The following is a 22,580-nucleotide window of genomic DNA, read 5'->3' as shown; positions in this document are numbered from 1 at the left end:
TTTTTTTTAAATTAATTCATTTAACAGAATTTTGACCATTCTTGGCAGTGGTATAAACAGTAAGATAGTATGGGGGGTGGGGGGAACACCAGGAGAAAGCTGACGTAGGAGCAAGGAAGGGCTTTTTCTGGATCTTTGGCAAAACATTAGAAAGAAATAAGAAGGGAAGTTTATAGTGAAAGTTAAATGAACAATTGTGTAAATGCTATACAAATAACTCCAAATAAAAATAGATGTTGTAGGAGTTCCTGTGTAGCTCAATGGGTTAAGGATCTGGCGCTGTCATTGCTCAGGTCGCTGCTATTGATCCATGGCCCGGGAACTTCCACATGCCACAGGTGCAGCCAAAAAAAAAAAAAAAGCAGTAGATGTTGTAAGTTATTTCCTGTTCTGCTTTCCATAGGGCCAATTCAAGACTGTCTTTCCTAATACTTGAGAACTGAGTGCCCCTATTCAGTGTGCTCCTTTACTGAGATTACTCCCACAGCTCTTAACTTCAATCCTAGAAATCCAAACTGCAGCTCAGTGCCTTAAAAACCAGGCTAGGCAAGAAATTCTCAATTCTCCCAAGAATTGACTTTTAACAGAAAATAGTACCTAATAGGGTACTGATAGAGACTCCCAAAAAAGTTTCAGTTTTCCTAAAAGTCATAGACCAAGAGTTTAAGGAGTCCTTTAGAACTCCCATTCATACTTGACTGTCACCAAAACCTATGCACAGTTTAAATGCCAGAGGAATCAACCTATTCTAAGCTAAATGCCATTCTAAAAATCTCTTTTTTTTCCTTCCTTCTCATCAGAAGAAAATTACTGATATTCTTGCAAAATCAGAGCCAAAACCAGGGACACCTGAAGACCTGCAGAAGCTGATGAAGGACTATTACAGTAGTAACCGCTCAGTGATTGAATTAGAAGAACTAAACATACCAGGTACAAGCAAGCTTCCTGTTGTTTTCTTTTTTCTCTTTACTCTTCTGAGGTTAGTCATTTAGTAGGACCCATTGTTAATTCCTAGTAGTTTTCCTGATGAAGAGGAGCAAAATAGGTTTGTCTTTTCTCTAATATATGTTTATGGCTAGGTTTCTCAGCTAGGGATTTTTTTTTTTTTTTTTTTTGGCTTTTGTCTTTTTAGGGTTGAACCCTCGGCACATGGAAGTTCCCAGGCTAGTGGTCTAATTGGAGCTGTTGCTGCTGACCTACACCACACCACAGCAATGCCAGATCCTTAACCCATTGAGCAAGGCCAGGGATCAAACCGTCAACCTCATGGTTCTTAGTCAGATTTGTTCCCCTGTGCCACGATGGGAACTCCTCAGCTAGGGATGTTATATTTTCATGCTAAGACTCCTTTCCTCAATCTTATAGTTTTAACTGTTGGATGATTTTATTAAGCTGCTAAATGGTGTTTGTTCGATCAATAAAAAGGTTTGTAATTTTCTATTTAAAAGACTAATTGTTGGCTGTGCATTTTTTTGGCAGATTCTCAGTGAATAATAATCTTCGGAGTTGCTACTGTGGTGCAATGGGATCAGCAGCGTCTCTGCAGCGCCAGGACGCAGGTCTGATTCCCAGGCCAGCACAGTGGGTTAAAGGCTCCAGTGTTGCCACAGTTGCAGCGTAGGTCTCAACTGCAGCTTGAATCTAATCTCTGGCCCGGGAACTCCATATGCTATGGAGCGGCCAAAAAAGAGGAAAAGAAAAGAAAAGAACAGAATCTTTAATGAGGGTAGAAATTAAATAAGAACACATTTTAAACTATAGATACGAAACATTAATTTACTCATATTTATAGACAAAGATTTTAGCCTTTAATAAACATCTTAGTTTTGTTGTTGCCCTTTTGTTGTTGGCTAATAATGGTTGTGCTTTTAGGATAGTGTTTTGGGTCCCAGCCAAGATTTTTTCAAGTAAACCATCGAAAGATAGGACAAAGTTCTGCATTTTTAGCAAGGCTGACACCTCACTCCATGCTATCCTTAAGCCTACTATTATTTGAGATCTACTGCCTTAAGAGTATTTATAATTAAGTTAAAATTCTGGAAAATTCTTAAAACAACCAATTTTAATTAATTTCAAAATAATGATATATCCAGTAACTCTTTTGCACAAAGATTGAAGAAAAGAAATGTCTCAAAGTCAAACCACAAACGATTTGGGTGCCACTGCTTCAAATGAGCTAATAGACTACTAGGGATAACTAACACTGCTTTTGTAAAAAGTCAAAGGTAGCTTGACTTCCTTTTTCCATTACGGCGTTATGTTTCCTAGAGGCTTAAGAAGCTAAAAAACAGCCCATTCCCTGAATTTTTATAATTCTTTTGTGATTTTTTTGCTAAATGCCCATGGTTTGGAGATACCAGTGCCCCTGTCTGTTGCTTTTCCAAAAAGAATGATACTCTTTAGGGAATTGAGGGAATGCATTTCCACATGAACAAGTTCTAGAGTTTTCTGCTTACTGGAGATCAGAAGCCCCGAGGTTAGAAACCACTCTTCTCAGCACAGCAGTTCCTCTAGAGGAGAGCTAAGTCTTGGCTCTTCCACTTCAGGAAATAAGGATTATAACAAAGCATATTCAAAGATTAACTGAAGTTTGATTTTACCATGGCTCAATGGTCAATTTTCCCATCTTGTTCTTTTTTTTTTTTTTTCTTTTTATGGCTGCACCCGCAGCATGCGGAAGTTCCCGGTCAAAGGACTGAATCCAAGCCGCAGCTGCAACAATGCAGAATCCTTTAACCCACTGTTCCAGGCCAGGGATTGAACCTACATCCCTGGCTGCAGAGATGCTGCCAGTCCTGTTGCATCACAACTCCTCCCATTCTTTGTTAGAGTTTACCTTCCCCTGAGGAAAGACTTGTAAGATAATGGGACTCTTACTATTATGTAATTTCATGGAACAGTTGGAAATCTTAATTTGCTAGAATTGTAGAGAGTCAAAGGGCGGAAGAAACCTTTAAGGAGTTGTTTGAGAAGTTCCCATTGTGGCACAGCAGAAATGAATCCGACTAGGAACCATGAGGTTTCGGGTTCAATCCCTAGCCTTGCTCAGTGAGTTAAGGATCCAGCATTGCCGTGAGCTGTGATGTAGGTCACAGACACAGCTCAGATCTGGCATTGCTGTGGCTGTGGTGTAGGCTGGTAGCTGCAGCTCCAGTTAGACCCCTAGCCTGGGAACCTCCACATGCCAAGGGTGCGGTCCTAAAGAGACGAAAAGACAAAAAAAAAAAAGTTCTTTGAGTTCCACAGTGAGTTCACATTATATTGAACATATAGTATATGAACATTAGAATTCAGTAATACAGTTAGGCAAGAAAGTGTGATTGTAGGTTGGCTTAGGGGAAAATGTTTACAATATGTTAAAAAATACTGTTGTAGTCAAAAAGAACAGGTTTTCATTTCAGTTAAGAAATTAGGCCATTCTCAGCCACAGTGAACAAAGGCATCATATGAAGGTTTTACAGAAAAGGCCCGTCCCTACACTATTAGGACCGAAGATACAGAGGAAGACTATGTTAGGTGAGAGAAAGGACACACCATGGGTAATTTGGAACAGTCTCAGGAAAGGGCATAAATATAAGGTGGAGATAAGTAATAAAATATTGTTCCTATTTAGTTTGCCAAATGTATAACTTGGTTGTGGTTTGAGGTTGTTTGTGTCTGTAAGGCAGCAACATGTCTTTTCAATTAATACAGTGCACTGTACATTGCTTATGTCATACACATGGGAACTTAATTAGAATTTTGAGGCAGGAGTCACTTAGAGCTAACTTAGCTGTCCTCCTGAGAGCTGCAGTGTGGTTTAGATCAATGCTAAATGCCTGTAGGCCACAAATGAGTCACCCAGGAACTTAAAAAGCAAATTCCCAGGCCCACCCCCAAGGAATTCTAACTCAGTATGCAAAGAAGAGTCCATTCCGGGAATCTGTATCTTTTGTAAAACTCTCCAGGTGAGTCTGATCATATCCAGGCTTGGGAGATTAAGACCATCAAAGGCTCTACAACAGTTTAGAGCGCAACGTTTTTTTAAGTTAGTTACTCTCATATTGTGAGTTAAACAGGCTGGATCACAACATAAATTTCATGTAATTTAGCAATAGTTTACTCTCTAGCACTCTGCTGTTTGTAGACAGACTTTTTCTTGTAGAATGAATTAGGATGATAAACATGATGTGGCTTTTTTTACGTCTTAGGTACTGGGGTAATAATACTATATAATTGCTAGACCATGATCATCATTGACTGAGCAAGTCCCCTATGTTTTATTGTAGTATGTTACATTGCCTTTTATTGTGTTGTTGTGCTTTGTTGTGTTATGTTGTATTTCGATGTAATATTCCCACTCTTCCCCAATCCACACGCCAATTTCCTTTCTCCATAAACATTCACTTGAATGTGTTACTATACCTTTTTAAATATGCATATGTTCTTAAAAAATATGTCATTGTTGCATGTGGGTACATTTTACAATTTATTTAAATAATGTGCTGAACCTCTCATTCTGTTTCCTCATTTCATACTTTTCAAGATATGCCTATATAGCTTTATGTATATCTGGGTCATTGCTTCTAAAATGCTAGCATAGTATTCCAGTGGTTTTTGTCTACCACATATTGCTCATCCATTTTCTCCTGTACGGACACTTAGGTTGCCTGTAGTCCCCCAGTATTACAAATAATGCTAGTATGAATGTACCTGAGTATGTCTCTTTATAGACCACACAAGAATTTCTTTCCATTATTTATTCAGGATTGTGATCCTGGTGTAGACATCTTAATTTTACTAACTACTGTCTAGGATAGCTATACCAATTTATACCTCCACCTATCAGTCTACAAGAGTTTCTATCATCCTACATTCTGAGCAATGCTTGGTATTATATGTCTTACAAACAGTTGCCATTCTGATGTGTGTGCAAAGTGTTATCTCTTCTTGTATTAATTTGCATTTCTCTGATGACAAGTGAATTTAATGATCTCTGCATAGATTTGTTAGCTATTTCAGCTTTGCCTTTGTGTGTTGCCTACTCCATGGACTTGAAAATAAAGATACTTCCAGAGAATTATGTCCAATTTCTTGGTATAGACCATGATGGAAGATAATATAAGAAAAAGAATGTGTACGTGCGTGTAAGATAATATAAGAAAAAGAATGTGTACGTGCGTGCGTGCGTGCGTGCGTGTGTGTGTGTGTGTGTGTGTGTGTATGACTGGATCACTCTACTGTACAGCAGAAATTGACACAACATTACAAATCAACTATAATAAAAAATAAAGATCCATTTGTCCATTGGATGATACAGCAAGTTATTGCTGCTGCTTTTGTTTTAAATGCTAGACAGCACTTTAAAATATATGATGGGAGTTCCCGTTGTGGTGCAGTGGTTAACGAATCCGACTAGGAACCATGAGGTCGCAGGTTCGGTCCCTGCCCTTGCTCAGTGGGCTAAGGATCCGGCGTTGCCGTGAGCTGTGGTGTAGGTTGCAGACGCGGCTCGGATCCCGCGTTGCTGTGGCTCTGGTGTAGGCCGGGGGCTGCAGCTCTGATTAGACCCCTAGCCTGGGAACCTCCATATGCCGCAGGAGCGGCCCAAAGAAATAGCAAAAAAGACAAAAAAATATATATATATATATGAGCCTCCAATTCAGTAATGTTATACAACCTGTTCAAGATTGCGCCATTCACATTTAATCTATTTTGAGTATGTCTATATTTGCAAAATCCTATATAAAGCATGTTTCTCATATTTTTAGATTCCTGCTTTCTCAAGGCCAATGATTTGACTCACAGTCTTTCATCATACCTAAAAGAAAGTAAGTAAACTCATTTTTTTAAATTATTCAAGCTATTATTTCCGTTAAAACATAAGGTCTATTTCTTTAAAATAAAAACTTTTTTTTTCTTTTTAGGGCCACAGCACATGGACGTTCCCAAGCTAAGGGTCGAATTGGAGCTGCAACTGCTGGCCTGTGCCACAGCCACAGCAATGCAGGATCCGAGCTGCATCTGTGACCTACACCATAGCTAAGGGCAACCCTGGATCCTTAACCCACTGAACGAGGCCAGGGATCGAACCTGGGTCCCAATGGATCCTAGTTGGGATCATTATAGCTGAGCCACAACAGGAACTCCTAAAATAAAACTTTTAGAAGTACAGTTAAAATCAAGTTCTCACCCTAACTGGATTTTTTTTTTTTTTTTTTTTTTTTTTTTTGCTTTTTAGGGCCACACCCGTGGCATATGGAAGTTCCTAGGCTAGGGGTCTAATCAGAGCTACAGCTGCAGGCCTATGCCACAGCCATAGCAACTTGGGATCTGAACTGCATCTGCAACCTACATTACACCTCTCGGCAATACCGGATCCTTAACCCACTGAGCAGGGTCAGGGATCAATATCCTCATGGATCCTAGTTGGGTTCGTTAACCACTGAACCATGAAGGGAACTCCCTTAAATGGATTTTAAGTGAAGGTTGTTTGGGTCTGTCTTGATATTATTATTTATTTGAATTTATTCTTGCTTTTTCTGGATTGGGGATTTGGGTATTGATCTTACTTTTTGTTTTACAACAATGTTAGTATTCCAATATTAATATTCCAGTATTAGAAGTATTAGACTTGGAATCAGCAGAATTATTAGTGTTCTAGTCCCAGGTCCCTCATTAATTTGCTGTTTGACCTAGGACAAGTCACTGAGGACACCTCTGAGACTCAGTTTTGTGATCTGAAAGACAAGAAGGTTGGATTATGTAATCTTAAACCCAGCTCTGAGATTCTGAAATTTTGTTCCTATGTTCAGAACTCAGACCATGGCTATTGCATAGACAGTGTAATTAGATCTTTTCCATAAGTATTGTATATAGGCAATAGTAACTAGATTACTCATGCTGAGTAGTCATTTATTTCTGACCAACAATCAGATAGTTTAGATAGAGAGATTTAACATTCTTTTTTCAAATTCTATCTCAATTCTGATGACTGTCAACTTGAGTCCATAAACATGCCTCAAATTCAGCAAATGTAGATAATGATAGAATTAATCTCACTGAAAACCAAAAAAGATAATTATGTAAAGTGCTTAGCACAGTGTCAGTGTTTAATAAATATTTGCCATTATTTTGATATCATTTCCATTTTGTACATTATACTGAGTGTCCCTTTAAAATTTAACATCAGATCGGAGCTCTTTTCCTGTTTAGTCAACATTGCCTTCAAGCATCAAACGTAATATATAAGAAATATTGTATTGTTACAAACATTTTTTACTTAGTCCTAAAACTGGTCACATGTAGCTACTTAGCATATTATATGTTTTGTGACATAAGTTAATTATATTTCATTTTAATCTAATATCTAGAATACCCACAAAATAAAATCTAAACATCATTATATTTTATTTTACTTAAATAATAACAAAGAAGTAATTGGAGAATATTCAACTTCAGAGGCCTAATTTAGGCTATATTTAGAGCAATATTTTTTTAATGATCTTTTTTCAGTCTGCCCTAAATGGGTGAAACTTCGGAAAAGCCACAGTGAGAAGAAATCAGTCCTGATGCTGATTATCTGCAGCTCTGCCATCCGAGCCTTGGAGCTCATTAGGTAGGAATTTTCACCTGTTCTATTTTGTAAATATTTTCTAAGTAACCAATATGTGCCAAGCTGATATGTTCTATATGCTAGAGATGTGGCAGTGAACAAAATAGAATCTCCTGTCTCATGGAACTTACTTTCCAGTAAGGAAGACGGACAATAAACAAATAAATACACATTATAATGTCAATTAGTGGTAAGTTATTTAAGAAAAAAATAAAAGCATGGCAAAGGCATAGAAGAGGGTAGGAGTTACTTTTAAACAGGTGGTCCCAGAAAGCTTTTCTAGGAAAGTGACATTTGAGTAGAGACTTGAACAAAGTAAAGGAGAAAGCAAAGCACATACCTGGAAGAAGAGTATTCCAGGCAGAGGGAAAATTAAGTATAAAAGGCCCTGAGATGGGATGCCTTTGGAAGATTTTGAGCGGAGGAATCACGTGATCTGAATAATCATTCTAAAGAATCACTTTGGCTGCTGTGTGGAGAACACACATTATAAAGAGCAAGGGTAAAGCGGGGAGATTATACAAGAAACAACCAGTCAGGAGAAATAACAAAAGAAAAGATCTTATTTAATAGCAATGCATGTCTCAGCAGGTTAAGGATACACTGTTGCACTGCTGTAGCACGGGTTTGATCCCTGGCCTGGGAACTTCCACCTGGCATAGATGAAGTCAAAAATTAAATTAAAATTTGAAAAAATAGCAGAGAGCGTCCTTGTCTGCCTGATTGCATCTCTCACAAGCGTCCTGTTCTAATAAATCTGTTTCTTGCCTATCAAAAAAAAATTTTTGAAAAAACACAAAAGAACAATGAGGAATAAACTTATCAAAATTTAGATAAGGAAAATATTACATAAGGAATGCAAAAGATCTTAAACAAAAAGGCATACCATAATAGGAAGATTCAATGTAAATATGTCTGTTTAACCTAGGATAATCTACAAATTTCACAGATTCCTAGTGAAACTCCAATAGAATTATTTTTTGAACTAGATAAAGTAGTTCTAAGTTCATATGAGAAAATACAGAAGCAAAAATACCTGAGGAAATTCTAAAAAAGAATGCTAGTGAGGATACTATGCCTATAGTATCTATCAAATTATTTAAAAAAAAAACATACATAAAGTCTTGATAATTAAAACAGTATGGAACTGGCATATACATGACAGACAGATCAGAACAGTAGAACAAAATTGAAAGTTTAGAAATAGATTCATATGCATCTGAAAGTGCAGCATATGGCAAAAGTGACAAATCAGTAGGGAAAGATGAATTATTTAATAATTGGTGTTGGTCAAATGCTTTCACTGACATGTGGAATCTGAAAAAAGGACAGAATGAACTTCTTTGCAGAACAGATACTGACTCACAGACTTTGAAAAACTTATGGTTTCCAAAGAAGACAGTTTGCGGGGTGGGGGGATGCAGCTGGGGTTGTGAGATGGAAATCTTATAAAATTGGAATGTGATGACCATTGTACAACTATAAATGTAATAAATTCATTGAGTAATAAAAAAAATTTCCAAAACAATAAAAAAAATTAATTGGTATTGGAACTACTGTGTGTAGCCATTTGAAAAAATTAGGTTGGACCCATATCTCACTTCTTAAACTAAAATAAATTGCTGGATGGACCAAAAATTCAAATGTAAAAATTAAGTTTTAAGGATAATTTGTTGGAGGAGTCCCTGTTTTGGCTCAGTGATAACAAATCCGACTAGTATCCATGAGGACTTGGGTTCAATCCCTGGCCTCACTCAGGGGGTTAAGGATGTGGTGTTGCCATGAGCTGTGGTGTATGTTGCAGGCACGGCTCAGATCCCACGTTGCTGGCATAGGCTGGCAGCTACAGCTCCAATTTGACCCCTAGCCTGGGAACTTCATATGCCACTGGTGAGGCCCTAAAAAAAAAAAAAGGAAATACACACACACACACAAAATGGGATTTACTGAGACTCACACTCTCCTGGGACTAGGCTCTGCACCAGGCTTTGACTGGAAACATAACAAAGGAAAATCTAAGTCCTGAAGAAAAAGAAACTTGATCAAATAGACTAAGGTGCAAATATAGACTTTCCATAGTTATGTAGCATCTATTTTTCTAAGTAAACTAACTTGACCATGAATTTTAAAAAGTAATTTTTTAAGCCTTGGTAGTAGTCCTTTAAACCCTTCTTTCCCACTAGGTACACACATTAAATTGTATCTCACATTCTTTCAATAAAACAAAAGTATTTCTTTCAACTGTTTCTGCTCTAAATATAATTGATCTTCAAGACCACCTGCTTCTGGGTAGCTGTACTTGCTAGTTATGAAATCGTCAAGAGTTCACATTGATTTTCTGTGTTCTAAAAACTACCACCACAGAATTCATTTCAGATTCAGACTAATAGTAAAGAGGTTGGCCTGGAGGTGGCTTCTTAAAAACAAGTTGTCACATTGATTTGAGTTTTCACTGTACTCAAATGGCTTTCTGAGGGGCATAGAAGCACTATGTTGTCATATTCATTTGCCAGTTCTCAGTGTTTTTCTGTGTCTTTAGCAATATTATGATCCATTTTCAAGGTTAGGTGATTTGCAGTAGGTGATTTCTGAACAGGTACAAAGAGCCCTATTCATAAAAGCTAATACTGAATAATTTTAAATTTTGAAAAAATAGCTCTTTTCTTGAAAAGTATGAGTTAAGTTATATATGTTCCCTGAATTGTCTTCCTAGTGAATCTTGCCGTGGAGAAAGCTCATGTGTAAGTAAGTACAGACTTGAATATAACAGAACTTGTGTAGCATGAGTCGCTATTTTGTAAACTGATATATTCCTACTGGTCAGTAATATTTCTCAAATAATGATATATAGGAGTTTCCATTATATATAATAATTATATATTATAATATTCTGAGCAGTATTCCCATGTTCTATTCCCAAATATCAACTAAAAGATTGTTCTTTTATACCCATTTGTACCCGAAGCATTTCCAGATATAAAACTTTACAGAAAGGCTCACTCTGCAGAATCATTCAAAGTGGCAGACTGCTCTGAATGAAGGACATAAGCCCTCCTGCTCCTCCCTGCCTGCTCATCCCTGTCCCCTCAGGGTAGCCACAGGCTGACATCACTGTTAAAATATTTCTCATGACCAAATTTTCTATGAGAACTGTACTGCAGAGTTTGAAGGTAAATTCTCTGCCAGGGACCTAAAATACAGAACTCTTGTATTACGGTTGTTAAAAGAACAAAATCCAACCGAGCAAATTTGAAGATTGAATTGGCTTTTATTCAATGATTCATGAATTGGGTGGGCATCATTCTATCTAGCCTTCAGAAGGGCATTCCAAAGGGTTGTGAAAAATGAAAGGTTTTTATAGGAAAAAGGGTGGGGCAAAGGAGCTGTTAGCAAAAGAGAAGGAAGACTTATTTTTAGGCCAGGACATCTTCTTTTTGGAAGGTAAGAAATGGCAAAGGTATTATCTCCCCCTGGGGTTGGGAGGGGCCACAGGGCAATTTACCTTACTGGCACTTGACCAGAAATTCCAGACTGGCTAATTAAGATTTTATTTCTGAGAGAGGCTAAAACTGCAGTTAGATCAAGTATTATATCTGGGTTCTGTAACATAGATTTTTAGCATGAGTGATGCCATTTTGGGGCTGTGGTTTTCATTTTAACACAAGTGAAGGGCAAATACACACATTTCAGTAATCAAAGAAACCTAAAGTTAACTTTGTGTCTGAGAGTTAGAAGCCAACCTGGATGCATGCCTAAATAAAGACCACCCCACTTTCATTCCAGAGATGGGCTAACTTGAAAATCAGAATTTTTTGTGTATCTGTATACATCCACATACATATGCAAATATATACACACATGTAAATGCACATGTTCTTTTGAATAAACCAACAATTAAGTAGTTGACATGTCCTTGAATGAGTAAATTTCCTTATGTGTAAATCTATTATTTTTCATTAGGTCGATGACTGCATTCAGAGGAGACAGCAAAGTTATGAAATTATTTGCAAAACACATAAAGGTAAGCAAGGGCTTGTGGTTCCTGATAAAGGGTAGAAGTGGTCCTTAAAGATCAGCGTTTAGGAGTTCCCATCATGGTCATGCGCAGTGGTTAACGAATCAGACTAGGAACCATGAGGTTTCGGGTTCGATCCCTGCCCTTTCTCAGTGGGTTAGGGATCTGGTGTTGCCGTGAGCTGTGGCGTAGGTCGCAGACGCGGCTGGGATCTGGCGTTGCTATGGCTCTGGCGTAGGCTGGCAGCTACAACTCCGATTAGACCCATAGCCTAGGAACCTCCATATTCCTCGGGAGCAGCCCAAGAAATGGCAAAAAGACAAAAAAAAAATCAGGCTTCAGTTTTGTTTGTTTGTTTTTTTTTGTCTTTTTGCCTTTTCTAGGGCCACTCCTTTGGCATATGGAGGTTCCCAGGCTAAGGGTCCAATCAGAGCTGTAGCTGCCGGCCTACGCCAAAGCCACAGCGGGATCCGAGCCTACACCACAGCTTGTGGCAACGCCGGATCCCTAACCCACTGAGCGAGGCCAGGGATGGAACCCGCAAACTCATGGTTCCTAGTTGGATTCGTTAACCACTGAGCCACAACGGGAACTCCAGGCTTCAGTTTTTTTTACTTCAGCTCTTTTCCTTATCTCCTTCGCAAGCATGTTCTTTGGTACCTTCCTTATGTAGCATGTTTAACAACCATTCTGGTTTTCTTTGCATTCCTTGCCTCTCCCCCAACAATAGTCACCATTCCTCTATGCTCCAAGATTGCTATACAGAAGCTGAGGTTTAACCCCTGGACTTTTTGAAGATTTACCAGTTTTCTAGGGAGATGCTCTTCTGTCTTGGTGTTAACCTTCTTTGCCCCTGAAGTTGACCTTAAACAAGGGTAGCCACATTCACTTTTTTACTTTCTTAGCTTTTAGATTAAATGCTCTAAATTGGACTGTGATTGAACTTTTTCTTTTTTTTTTTTTTTTTTTTTTTAGTATTTCCCTAATACATTTTTTTTTTCCATACTGGACTTTCTAATGACTCTTCTTTTCTTTGTTCTCTTTCCTTTTGGATAGGTCCAAGAGCAGGTAAAATTGCTGGAGAAGCGTGTGGTACACCTGGGTGTAGGAACTCCAGGAAGGATTAAAGAACTTGTTAAACAAGGTATGAGAAGAGGCAGTGATACTCCTACTCAGAGCTAGAGTTTGTCTTACCCCTATGTAAGTTTGGGAAACCACATGTGTGATGTAGTGAAACTAGACCTCTGTATTAATTCAGGAGTTGGAGACCTAGCGTTTAGTCTCTAAAGCCAGCCAGCAGGTATACTGTAGTAGGAAATGGTAAGGGTTGTGGCAGACTGTAGTACATGTGCCCATCTAAATACATTCAGATTCCAGTTGCTTTAAGCAGGTTAGTGATCCACAATTTATTTTACCAATTTGCAGCCTCTGGAATTTGTATAGCTACATGTGTTGAGTATTTCTCTCTTACTTAATTGAGTCTTGGTTCCCTAAAGCTCCCATTCCAGTTTCAGACTGGTATATAAAATATGTTCAAACAAAAATGCAGTTTTTGAAGTTCCTGTTGCAGCTCAACAGATTAAGGACCGGATGCTGTTTCCATAAGGATGAAGGTTCAGTCCCTGACCTCACTTAGTGGGTTAAGGATCTGGCATTGCTGTGAGCTGCATTGTAGGTCCCAGACATGGCTTGGACCTGGTGTTGCTGTGGCTGTGGTATAGGCCTGCAGCTGTAGCTCCACTTCAACCCCTAGCCTGGGAACATCCATATGCTTCAGGTATAGCCATAAAAAGAAAAAAAATGCAGTTTCTATGGATGAAATACAAGTATTCTAGAACACTTCTCCCAAATGCATTTCTCTTTTAGTGCTTTTCCCAAACAGTTTTCCAGACAGCATCCACAAACTTGATAGTTTGTTGACTTTCTCAACACCAGTAGCCTGAAAAACATTGACCTGCTGATGATTTTATTACATGTTCTATCTGCCAAATAAATTAAGGTTTCTTTTCAATGCTCATATCTAAATTACTCATCTAGGAGTTCCCATCGTGGTTCAGTGGTTAACGAATTCGACTAGGAACCATGAGGTTGCAGGTTCGATCCCTGGCCTCAATTAGTGGGTTAAGGATCTGGCGTTGCCATGAGCTGTGGTGTAGGTCGCAGATGCGGCTCAGATCCGACGTTGCTGTGGCTCTGGTGTAGGCCAGTGACTACAGCTCCAATTAGACCCCTAGCCTGGGAACCTCCATATGCCAAGGGTACAGCCCTAGAAAAAGGACAATAAATAAATAAATAACTCATTTAATATAGTATTAGAACTTTATTTTAGAACTGTCTGGAGGTATTCCTGGGTTTTTATATATCTGAAAATAGTGTGTTCATCAATATAGTGTCTCAGTATAGAGATGGCCATTTGCCAGGAAGCAAAAGAGAGCTGGAAATACTAATACTTCTCTCCAGATGAAAACCATGGGTAAGTGAACTCACTGTATGCAGAGGTCTGTGCACTTACAAGGAATTAACAAACTTGGGCTCCAGACAGGAAGGGAAACAAATATTTTTTTTTTGTCTTTTTGTTGTTGTTGTTGTTGTTGTTGTTGCTATTTCTTGGGCCGCTCCCGCGGCATATGGAGGTTCCCAGGCTAGGGGTTGAATCGCAGCTGTAGCCACCGGCCTACGCCAGAGCCACAGCAACTCGGGATCCGAGCCGAGTCTGCAACCTACACCACAGCTCAGGGCAACGCCGGATCGTTAACCCACTGAGCAAGGGCAGGGATCGAACCTGCAACCTCATGGTTCCTAGTCGGATTCGTTAACCACTGCACCACGACGGGAACTCTGAAACAAATATTTTTTGAGTTCCTACCTATACTCAGTGCAATGCTGGATACCCTCACATATATTATTTAGTACTCCTGGCATCCAGGTTACCATTCTTTTTGCATGTGGGGTTTTTTTTGTTTGTTTGTTTGTTTGGGGTTTTTTTTTTTTTTTTTTTTTGGTTTTGCTTTGCTTTGCTTTGCTTTGCTTTGCTTTGCTTTGCTTTTTAGGTCTGCACTTGCAGCATATAAAAGTTCCCAGGCTGGGAGTCAAATCAGAACTACAGCTGCCAGCCTACACCACAGCCACAATAACTTGGGATCCAAGCCAAGTCTGCAACCTACACTACAGCTCACAGCAACACCAGATCCTTAACCCACTGAGTGAGGCCAGGGATCAAATCTGAATCCTCATGGATCCTAGTCGGGTTCGTTAACCTCTGAGCCACAAAGGGAACTTCCTACCATTCTTATTTCTTATGAGAGAAAACTGAAACTTTGAAGGGCTACATACAGCCCCTCCCCAAATCCCTCATTGTAGGCCTTCCTGGTTCCAGAGCCTTTTCCCCTCAAGGAGCTCTTGATCCAGTTGAAGAGATAAATGTACATAGAATGAGACGGACAACATGACACAGTAAATGCCAAGGGCCAAATGAGCACTTTTAAGTCCTATAGGAGTTGAAAATGAGGGAGGGATTATTATGGTGACTAAGTCTGCAGGGAAGGCTTTACAGAGGAAAGTGTCTTTAACTGATCTTTGAAGTATGGAGAGGATTAAAGTAGGATCTTTGAAGTATGGAGATGTTAGAGAAGCATTTGGGAATGGGAGAACAGCTGAATCAGAAGCAGACAGGCAGATACATGGGGTCTATCCAGAGGAGACAATAAATATGCAGAACCATGTTATTATGGACTTAATTTCTGGATGCAAATCCCAGGTCCAGCACTTTACCAGTTCTGTGACTTGGCAAGTTTCCTAACCTTTCTAAACCTGTTTCTTTATCCGAATGACAAAGTAGTAATAGCACCTACCTCAAAGGCTTGTCATGCCAATAAAAAGCTACACGGTGAGTGTTGCACCTAAAAACTCAAAAAATACTGGTCATTACTTTTATTAAAGAGACCATCTTTCTAGGTTGGAGACTTCATGGGCTGTGGTGGCCTGTGCTTCATTTAGAAAGAAAGTCAGATTTTGCACAGTGATTGGCTGAATTTTTGTCTTGTGACCCTAGTAAGGTGATGAAAGTAAAGGAGCAGATAAGAGGCTCTCCTGATCTGTCTATGAGTTCTGGAATTGGGAGAGACTGGCTGGGCAGATGGAGAGGCCAAGGATGCACCCTTCCTCTCTCACTGCTCTTAGCCAAAGATTTACCTCTCCCCTTCCCGGATTCCAGATGTTCTATGTGTTTCCAGGCCCCCCATGTAACAGAGTCACTCTTATCCATATTTAATATTTAAAAGAGAGAATGGGAGAGAAAATGAACTGGTCCAGACTTGAAATTAGATTCCTACAGAATTGTGAAAACTCACTGTGAAAGCTTATTTCATTTAAGGAGTGGAAAAGTCATTTAAGGAACTGTCAACTTTTTTTTAATAATACTAATGAAAAAAACTCTTCTGATTGGATGAATGCGTTAATCCCATTAACTACAGATGTTAGGCTACATAAAAAAAATTTTTTTGTCTTTTTTGCCATTTCTTGGACCACTCCCTCGGCATAGGGAGGTTCCCAGGCTAGGGGTCTAATCAGAGCTATAGCTGCCAGCCCACGCCAGAGCCACAGCAACGCGAGGATCCGAGCCACGTCTTTGACCTACACCATAGCTCACGGCAATGCCAGATCCCTAACCCACTGAGCAAGGCCAGGATTCGAACCCCCAACCTCATGGTTCCAAGTCGGGTTTGTTAACCACTGAGCCACAACGGGAACTCCTACATAAAAATTTTTTAAAGAGAATAATTCCAGCACTCTAAAAACTGAAAAATCTGACAAAGCAAGATAAATGGCACTTAACTCATTTTATATAGCTGTTTATGACTTAAGATGTTTCATATATATATATGATACATTAAGGAGAGTTTCATCAAAAGATACCCCATAACATTGAGATCAGTACACTTTGTATTATAAAGAATTACATTTTTTTATTTAATAATGAAGGGGATTTTCTAATTATGAGACCATTAGTAAAATGTAAAAAGATACAGAAAAGAAAATAAGTCACTTTAAAGATAGTATCATTAGTTGATATTAAATATATTTCCTTTCAGTCTTTTTTCTATGCATTTATGTATCTCTTTTTGTAACTGGAGATCATACTGTATACATACATAATAACTTTATAACCTATCTTGTCTACGTAATATATCTCATGAAATAGTTGTCATGAAATAGTTTTACTTTTTTATTTTTAACGTCTGCATAATATTCTGTTGGGTTTTTTTCCAGTTTCATTGAAATATAATCAACATTTAACACTGTGTCATCCAAAGTGAACAGTGTGCTTTGGTATATGTGATATATGTGAAATAATTAATACAGTAAGCTTAGTATCAGTCATTTCACAGTTATAATTTTTTTTTCTTTTCTTGAGGAACATTCAAGATCTATCTTGGTAGCTTTCAGATATACAGATAATGTTGTTGTTAACTATAGTCACCATGCTGTATATTATATCCCCAGAACTTATTTATCTTAAAACTGTAAGTTTTTACCTTTTGACCACCGTCATTAGTTTCTTCTACCTACAGCAACCACAACCAATCTGTTCTCTGCAGCTATGAACTAGGATTTTTTTTTTAGAGTCCACTTATAAGTGAGATCATGCAGTATTTGTCATTTCACTCTCTGACAGTACTTCACTCAGCATAATGCCCTCAAGGTCCATCCATGTTGTCACAAATGGCAGGATTTTCTTCTTTTTTATAGATGAATAATATTCCTTTGTGTGTGTGACGTATTCTTTTTCCATTCATTTGTCAATGGACACTTATATTGTCTCCATGTCTTGGCTATTAGAAATAATATTCCAGTGAACATGGGGGTGCAGATGTCTTTTCGAGATACTGATTTCATTTCCTTTAGGTGTATACACAGAAGTGGAATTGCTGGTTCATAGGGTAGTTCTATTTTTAATTTTTTGAAAACCCTCCATACTGTTTTCCATAATCACTGCATCAATTTACAGTCCCACCAGCAGTGCACAGGGTTCCTTTTTCTCCGTGTCCTTGCCTATACTTGCTATCTCTTGTCTTTTTGGTAACTGTCATTCTGACAGGTGTGAGGGGATAGTTCACTGTGATTTTGACCTTCATTTCCCTGATGATTAGTGATGTTGAGAACCTTTTCATGTATATCTTGGCCATTTAGATGTCTTCTTTGGGACAATGTCTTTTCATTTCCTCTGCCTGCTTTTAAATCAAATCATTTGTATTTTTTCCATTGATTTGTATGTGGTTTTGCATATTAACCACAAGTTATATTGATTTTTAGCAATTGTAATACAGTAAGATATTAGTGATTTTTTTTTTTTTTTGCTACTATAAGTAATTCACAGTGATCATCTTTATAAGTAACTATGCTTAGATTTCTGGTGTTTTTATTGGGATATGTCTTAGAAGGAGAATTATGTTATCAAACAGTAAGCATTTTAAATCTTCTATTATATAATGCCCAGTTGCCTTCCAGAGAGGCTATACCTGTTTGCTCTCCCACCAGGAGTCAGTTGTTTTGTTTTATTTTTGTTTTTGTTTTTGTTTTTGCTTTTTAGGGCCGCTCTTGCAACATATGGAAGTTCCCAAGCTAGGGGTAGAATCAGAGCTGCAGCTGCTAGCCTGTGCCACAGCCACAGCAACACAGGATCCGAGCCGCATCTTCGGCCTCTACCACAGCTCATGGCAACACTGGATCCTTAACCCACTGAACGAGGCCGGGGATCAAACCCACATCCCTCATGGATCCTAGTCGGTTTCATAAACTACTGAGCCATAAAGGGAACTCCCAGCAGTCAGTTATTTTTAAGGGAACACTGTCAACCCATCATCTTTCTTAATTGATCATTTTTAACTTTGCAAAGAGAGTTTTAAATAAGAGGCATTGTAGTTATAACAAGCATAAAGGTCTTTGGGGCAGAGAGCAATTTATTGAAATAATCAGTATTGAGGGGAAGTGCTGCTGGATCAAGGGAGACTTTGTTATGTTTCCAGGTGTAACATTTAATAGCTTGGGGCAGTGGGCAGAACGTGAGTGAGAAAAACTAACGGCCCAACTCAGACCTTTGAGGAATAGACAGTCCCTGAGGTCCTCTCCGGCCCCACATTCCATAATTATCTTTAGGTAGGTGGGAAGACAGCAGGAATGAGTCCTTAAGTGGTTTACCAATCTCCTCAAAGGATAGCAGACTTTGAAGAGAGCCCATTCATCTTGACTTTCTTTTCTTCCTGAAATTAATCCCACCCCACCAAGCCTGTCCTCATCCTTCTGTCCACTCACCTCCTCAGAGTCATGCAGACTCCATTGGACTCAACTCCTCTGAAAGGTCACTACCCCAGATTGCAGGATACATTTTATCAAATCTCTGTCAGGAATGAGACTTTTCCCTTTGGGACTTCATGAAATGGAAGCTTGGGATTGATTCTTTGCCAACACTTCAGCATTTGACGAGCTTAGCAAGAGCAGATTCCCTGTTTCCTTGAGAATCCGTGATAAGATTGTAAGGAGAGCAAGTCTCCGAGTGCTGCATTTGTTTTCCATCAGACCGGGACAGCACTTAATGCGCAGTTTAGTTGCCAGGGGAGAAAAGAGCAAATGAGGCAAAAGCAACCAGGAAAATACAAAATCATTTTAATAAGCTTATGTCATGAGTTCTTTCATGTAGCAACTCTCTCCCTGTCTTTTTCAGGTGGCCTTAATTTGAACCCCTTAAAGTTTCTGGTTTTTGACTGGAACTGGAGAGATCAGAAGCTAAGAAGGATGATGGACATTCCCGAGGTACCATGTAACCAGCAATCCAGCAATTGCCTTTAATCTTTTCTTTTTCAATTTGAACTTGAGTTCAAACAGAGTAATAAAGTCTTTGACATGGGGAGCCAGCACATTCTGGCCTTTGAAATGATTTCTTTTAACTCTGAAGTAACTACATTTATAGAGGACATCTCACTCCTTACACATAACTGTATCCTTTCCATGTGTTTTATAGAAATCATCTTTGTTTCTTCATTAAATGACCAGTGGCCTCTGGCCCAATGGGGACCACATCTGTACCTTTGAGAAACAGGTAGATGTGGAGGGCTTGACATATTTCCCTGCGCCTTGCTTTAGAGACGCAGTCGTGTTTGCCTTTCACTTGAAGTAGGGGGCACAAACTTACCTTACTGCCCGCATTTCCACATACCCAAAAACCCACTCATTTAATTTAGAAGGCTCTTTTGTTTTTTGGGAGAGGGGAAATTTCGTTGCTGTTTCAGGGGATTAAAACTGATTGAATGTCTTTGTGGGAATAGCTCATTATATATTTATGAAAGCAGTAGTTCATTATATATTTATGAAGGTAATTATATCATCATAATGTGAAAGATTAAGGAGTTCCCATTGTGACATAGCAGGTTAAGGATCTGGTATTGTCTCTGAGGTGATATGGCTTTGATCTTTGATCTCTGGCCTGGTGCAGTGGATTAAGGATCTGGCATTGCCACAACTGGGGTGTAGGTCACAGCTGCAGCTCAGATTCAATTCCTGGCCCATGAACTTCCATATAATATGGGTGTGGCTGAAAAGAAAGAGAAAATTGATTTGCTACCCACCTTATCATCATAAGGCTAATTTTTCAATTTAGCCTGATGCTTAGAAGTAGCTGTTAAAGATAGAATATCTCACTAATTTTTTATGCTGATGAGATATTGACATGAGATTATTTTGGATATATAGGATTAAATAAAATACATTATTAAATTAAAAAAAAAAAAGTAGCTGTTGAAGAGAATAGGGTTGTGCAGTAGTAAACATGGCTGCCAGTCACCAACTGGGAGTAAATCACGGCAGCAACTATCAAAGAAGCTTGGAATCACTCTTCTAGATGTGCTGGATGAATTAATTTACTACATAAAACTGTATCTCCAGAATGACCAAACCTGATTATAACTGATTGGTGAGTTATATCATACATTAATTCAGGCTAAAAAAATATTTTTCTCAGTTCCCTACACCCCCCCCCCCCCCACACACACACACACACCACTTGGTCTCTTGAACTGACTGTTTTGTTTGTTTGTTTGTTTGTTTTGGCTGCACCTGTGGCATGTGAAAATTCCCCAGCCAGGGATCAAACCTGAATCACAGCAGTGACAATGCCAAATCCTTAACCATTAGGCTACCAGGGACCTCCCTGATTGGTTTTTTCCAACCGGTTGAATCAACTAGATGTCAGGTACTTGAGGCCATATTTGATGGTTTCAGTTATAATGTTAAATTGGAGTAAGTCACCACTGGTTTTATAATTATAATAATGAAGGAGAAATAGTATTCAAAAAAACCCTTTCAGAGAGCCTGTCATGGCTCAGCAGTAACAAACCCAACCTAGTATCCATGAGGATGAGGGTTCAATCCCTGACTTTGCTCAGTTGGATAAGGATCCACCATGGCCGTGAGCTGTGGAATAGGTTGCAACACAGCTCCGATTCAACCCCTAGCCTGTAAACTTCATATGACGCGGGTACAGCCCTAAAAAGCCAAAAAAGGAGTTCCCGTCGTGGCGCAGCGGTTAACGAATCCGACTAGGAACCATGAGGTTGCGGGTCCTGTCCCTGGCCTTGCTCAATGGGTTAACGATCCGGCGTTGCCCTGAGCTGTGGTGTAGGTTGCAGACGTGGCTCGGATCCCGCGTTGCTGTGGCTCTGGCATAGGCCGGTGGCTACAGCTCCGATTCAACCCCTAGCCTGGGAACCTCCATATGCCGTGGGAGCGGCCCAAGAAATAGCAACAACAACAACAACAAAAGCCAAAAAAAAAAAAAACCCACACCCTTTTAACTCATAGTTTTATATTGTTGATGTCATTATTAGCAGTTACCCTGTATTGAGATATTGCATATACTTTAGGCACACTTTGGGTATCTTGAAACAACTTTGTATGAGGTTTTCCCATGAGATTTTATTTCAAATGGCTATAAACAAAAGGATATTTTAATTAAACTAGTGTGCCCTTTCCTGTACTTATATAAATATTTCAACTCTGAATAGAACACAGATTTGGCTCTTCTTGATTCTGGCCATAAGAGCTGTATAAATACCAGGGAATCCAGATGGTTTAATTTATTCATCAACACCATCTTTTCTTTTTCTTTCTTTCTTTTTTTTCTTTTTGCTTTTTAGGGCTGCACCCATGGCATATGGAAGTTCCTAGGCTAGCAGTCCAGGGTTAAATCAGAGCTACAGCTGCCGACCTACGTCACAGCCACAGCAACACAGGATTCAAGCCGTGTCTGTGACCTGCAACAGCTCATGCAACAGCTCATGGCAACGCCAGATCCTTAACCCATGAGCAAGGCCAGGGATCGAACCCACAACCTCATGATTCTTTTTCCCTGCACCACAGTGGAAACTCCAAGACCATCTTTTCTTGATCTTAACCTTTTTTTTTTTCCTCTCTCACTTAGATAAGAAAGGAAGTCTTTGAACTTCTGGAAATGGGAGTCCTCAATCTATGTAAGTCAGAATCTTTGAAGCTGGGCCTTTTCTAAGTTTAGGCCTGAAGAAAATTCCTGGTTTAATGGTGCGATTTGCTTGTTTATTGGCTCTGGCACACTGCAAGCATTCAGTAACTATCAGCTATTGTTTTGTTAAGTTGACTGTATCACTGATGCATCACGGGGAATGGTGGGGATTTTTTGACAAAAATGAATCTGTCCTTTGCCATCTCCCTTGTGTAATAAAGTATCATTGGTTTGTCTGTGAGTTTTGTTAGGCAGACTGAGTTTTTCTTCCACCAACTGGCCTCTGATGTGACTGCAAGAAAAGGAAAGAGCATCTGGGCAACCTTAAGCAAGCTCCTTCCCTCTCTGAGCCTCATTTTCATCAGCTGTGAATGGGAATGATACCTTACAGGATTGCTGAGGATTTCATGAGATGGGAGATGTGTAACAGATTTGTGGCTATG

At 39.2% G+C, this 22,580-nt stretch overlaps 1 protein-coding gene across 3 annotated transcripts in view; it reads left to right on the top strand.

Moving 5' to 3' along the window:
* The window catches only part of CMSS1 (cms1 ribosomal small subunit homolog), a 395,641-nt gene extending 373,263 nt beyond the window's left edge, over nucleotides 1-22,378 (top strand). For all 3 annotated transcript variants that reach the window (XM_047793841.1, XM_047793848.1, XM_047793860.1), the window contains 7 exons: nucleotides 801-930; nucleotides 5,751-5,810; nucleotides 7,495-7,597; nucleotides 11,555-11,615; nucleotides 12,666-12,753; nucleotides 19,330-19,418; nucleotides 22,081-22,378. In XM_047793841.1, the coding sequence (XP_047649797.1) occupies nucleotides 801-930; nucleotides 5,751-5,810; nucleotides 7,495-7,597; nucleotides 11,555-11,615; nucleotides 12,666-12,753; nucleotides 19,330-19,418; nucleotides 22,081-22,164 (615 nt within the window). In that variant the 3' untranslated portion in view covers nucleotides 22,165-22,378. The remainder of the gene's footprint in view (nucleotides 1-800; nucleotides 931-5,750; nucleotides 5,811-7,494; nucleotides 7,598-11,554; nucleotides 11,616-12,665; nucleotides 12,754-19,329; nucleotides 19,419-22,080) is intronic.
* Nucleotides 22,379-22,580: the final 202 nt, after the last annotated feature.

This window comes from Phacochoerus africanus, chromosome 1, assembly GCF_016906955.1.
Source record: "Phacochoerus africanus isolate WHEZ1 chromosome 1, ROS_Pafr_v1, whole genome shotgun sequence".
Classification (NCBI taxonomy): Eukaryota; Metazoa; Chordata; class Mammalia; order Artiodactyla; family Suidae; genus Phacochoerus; species Phacochoerus africanus.
Note: the sequence above shows the minus strand (reverse complement) of the source record. Positions and strands in the feature narration are given on the sequence as shown.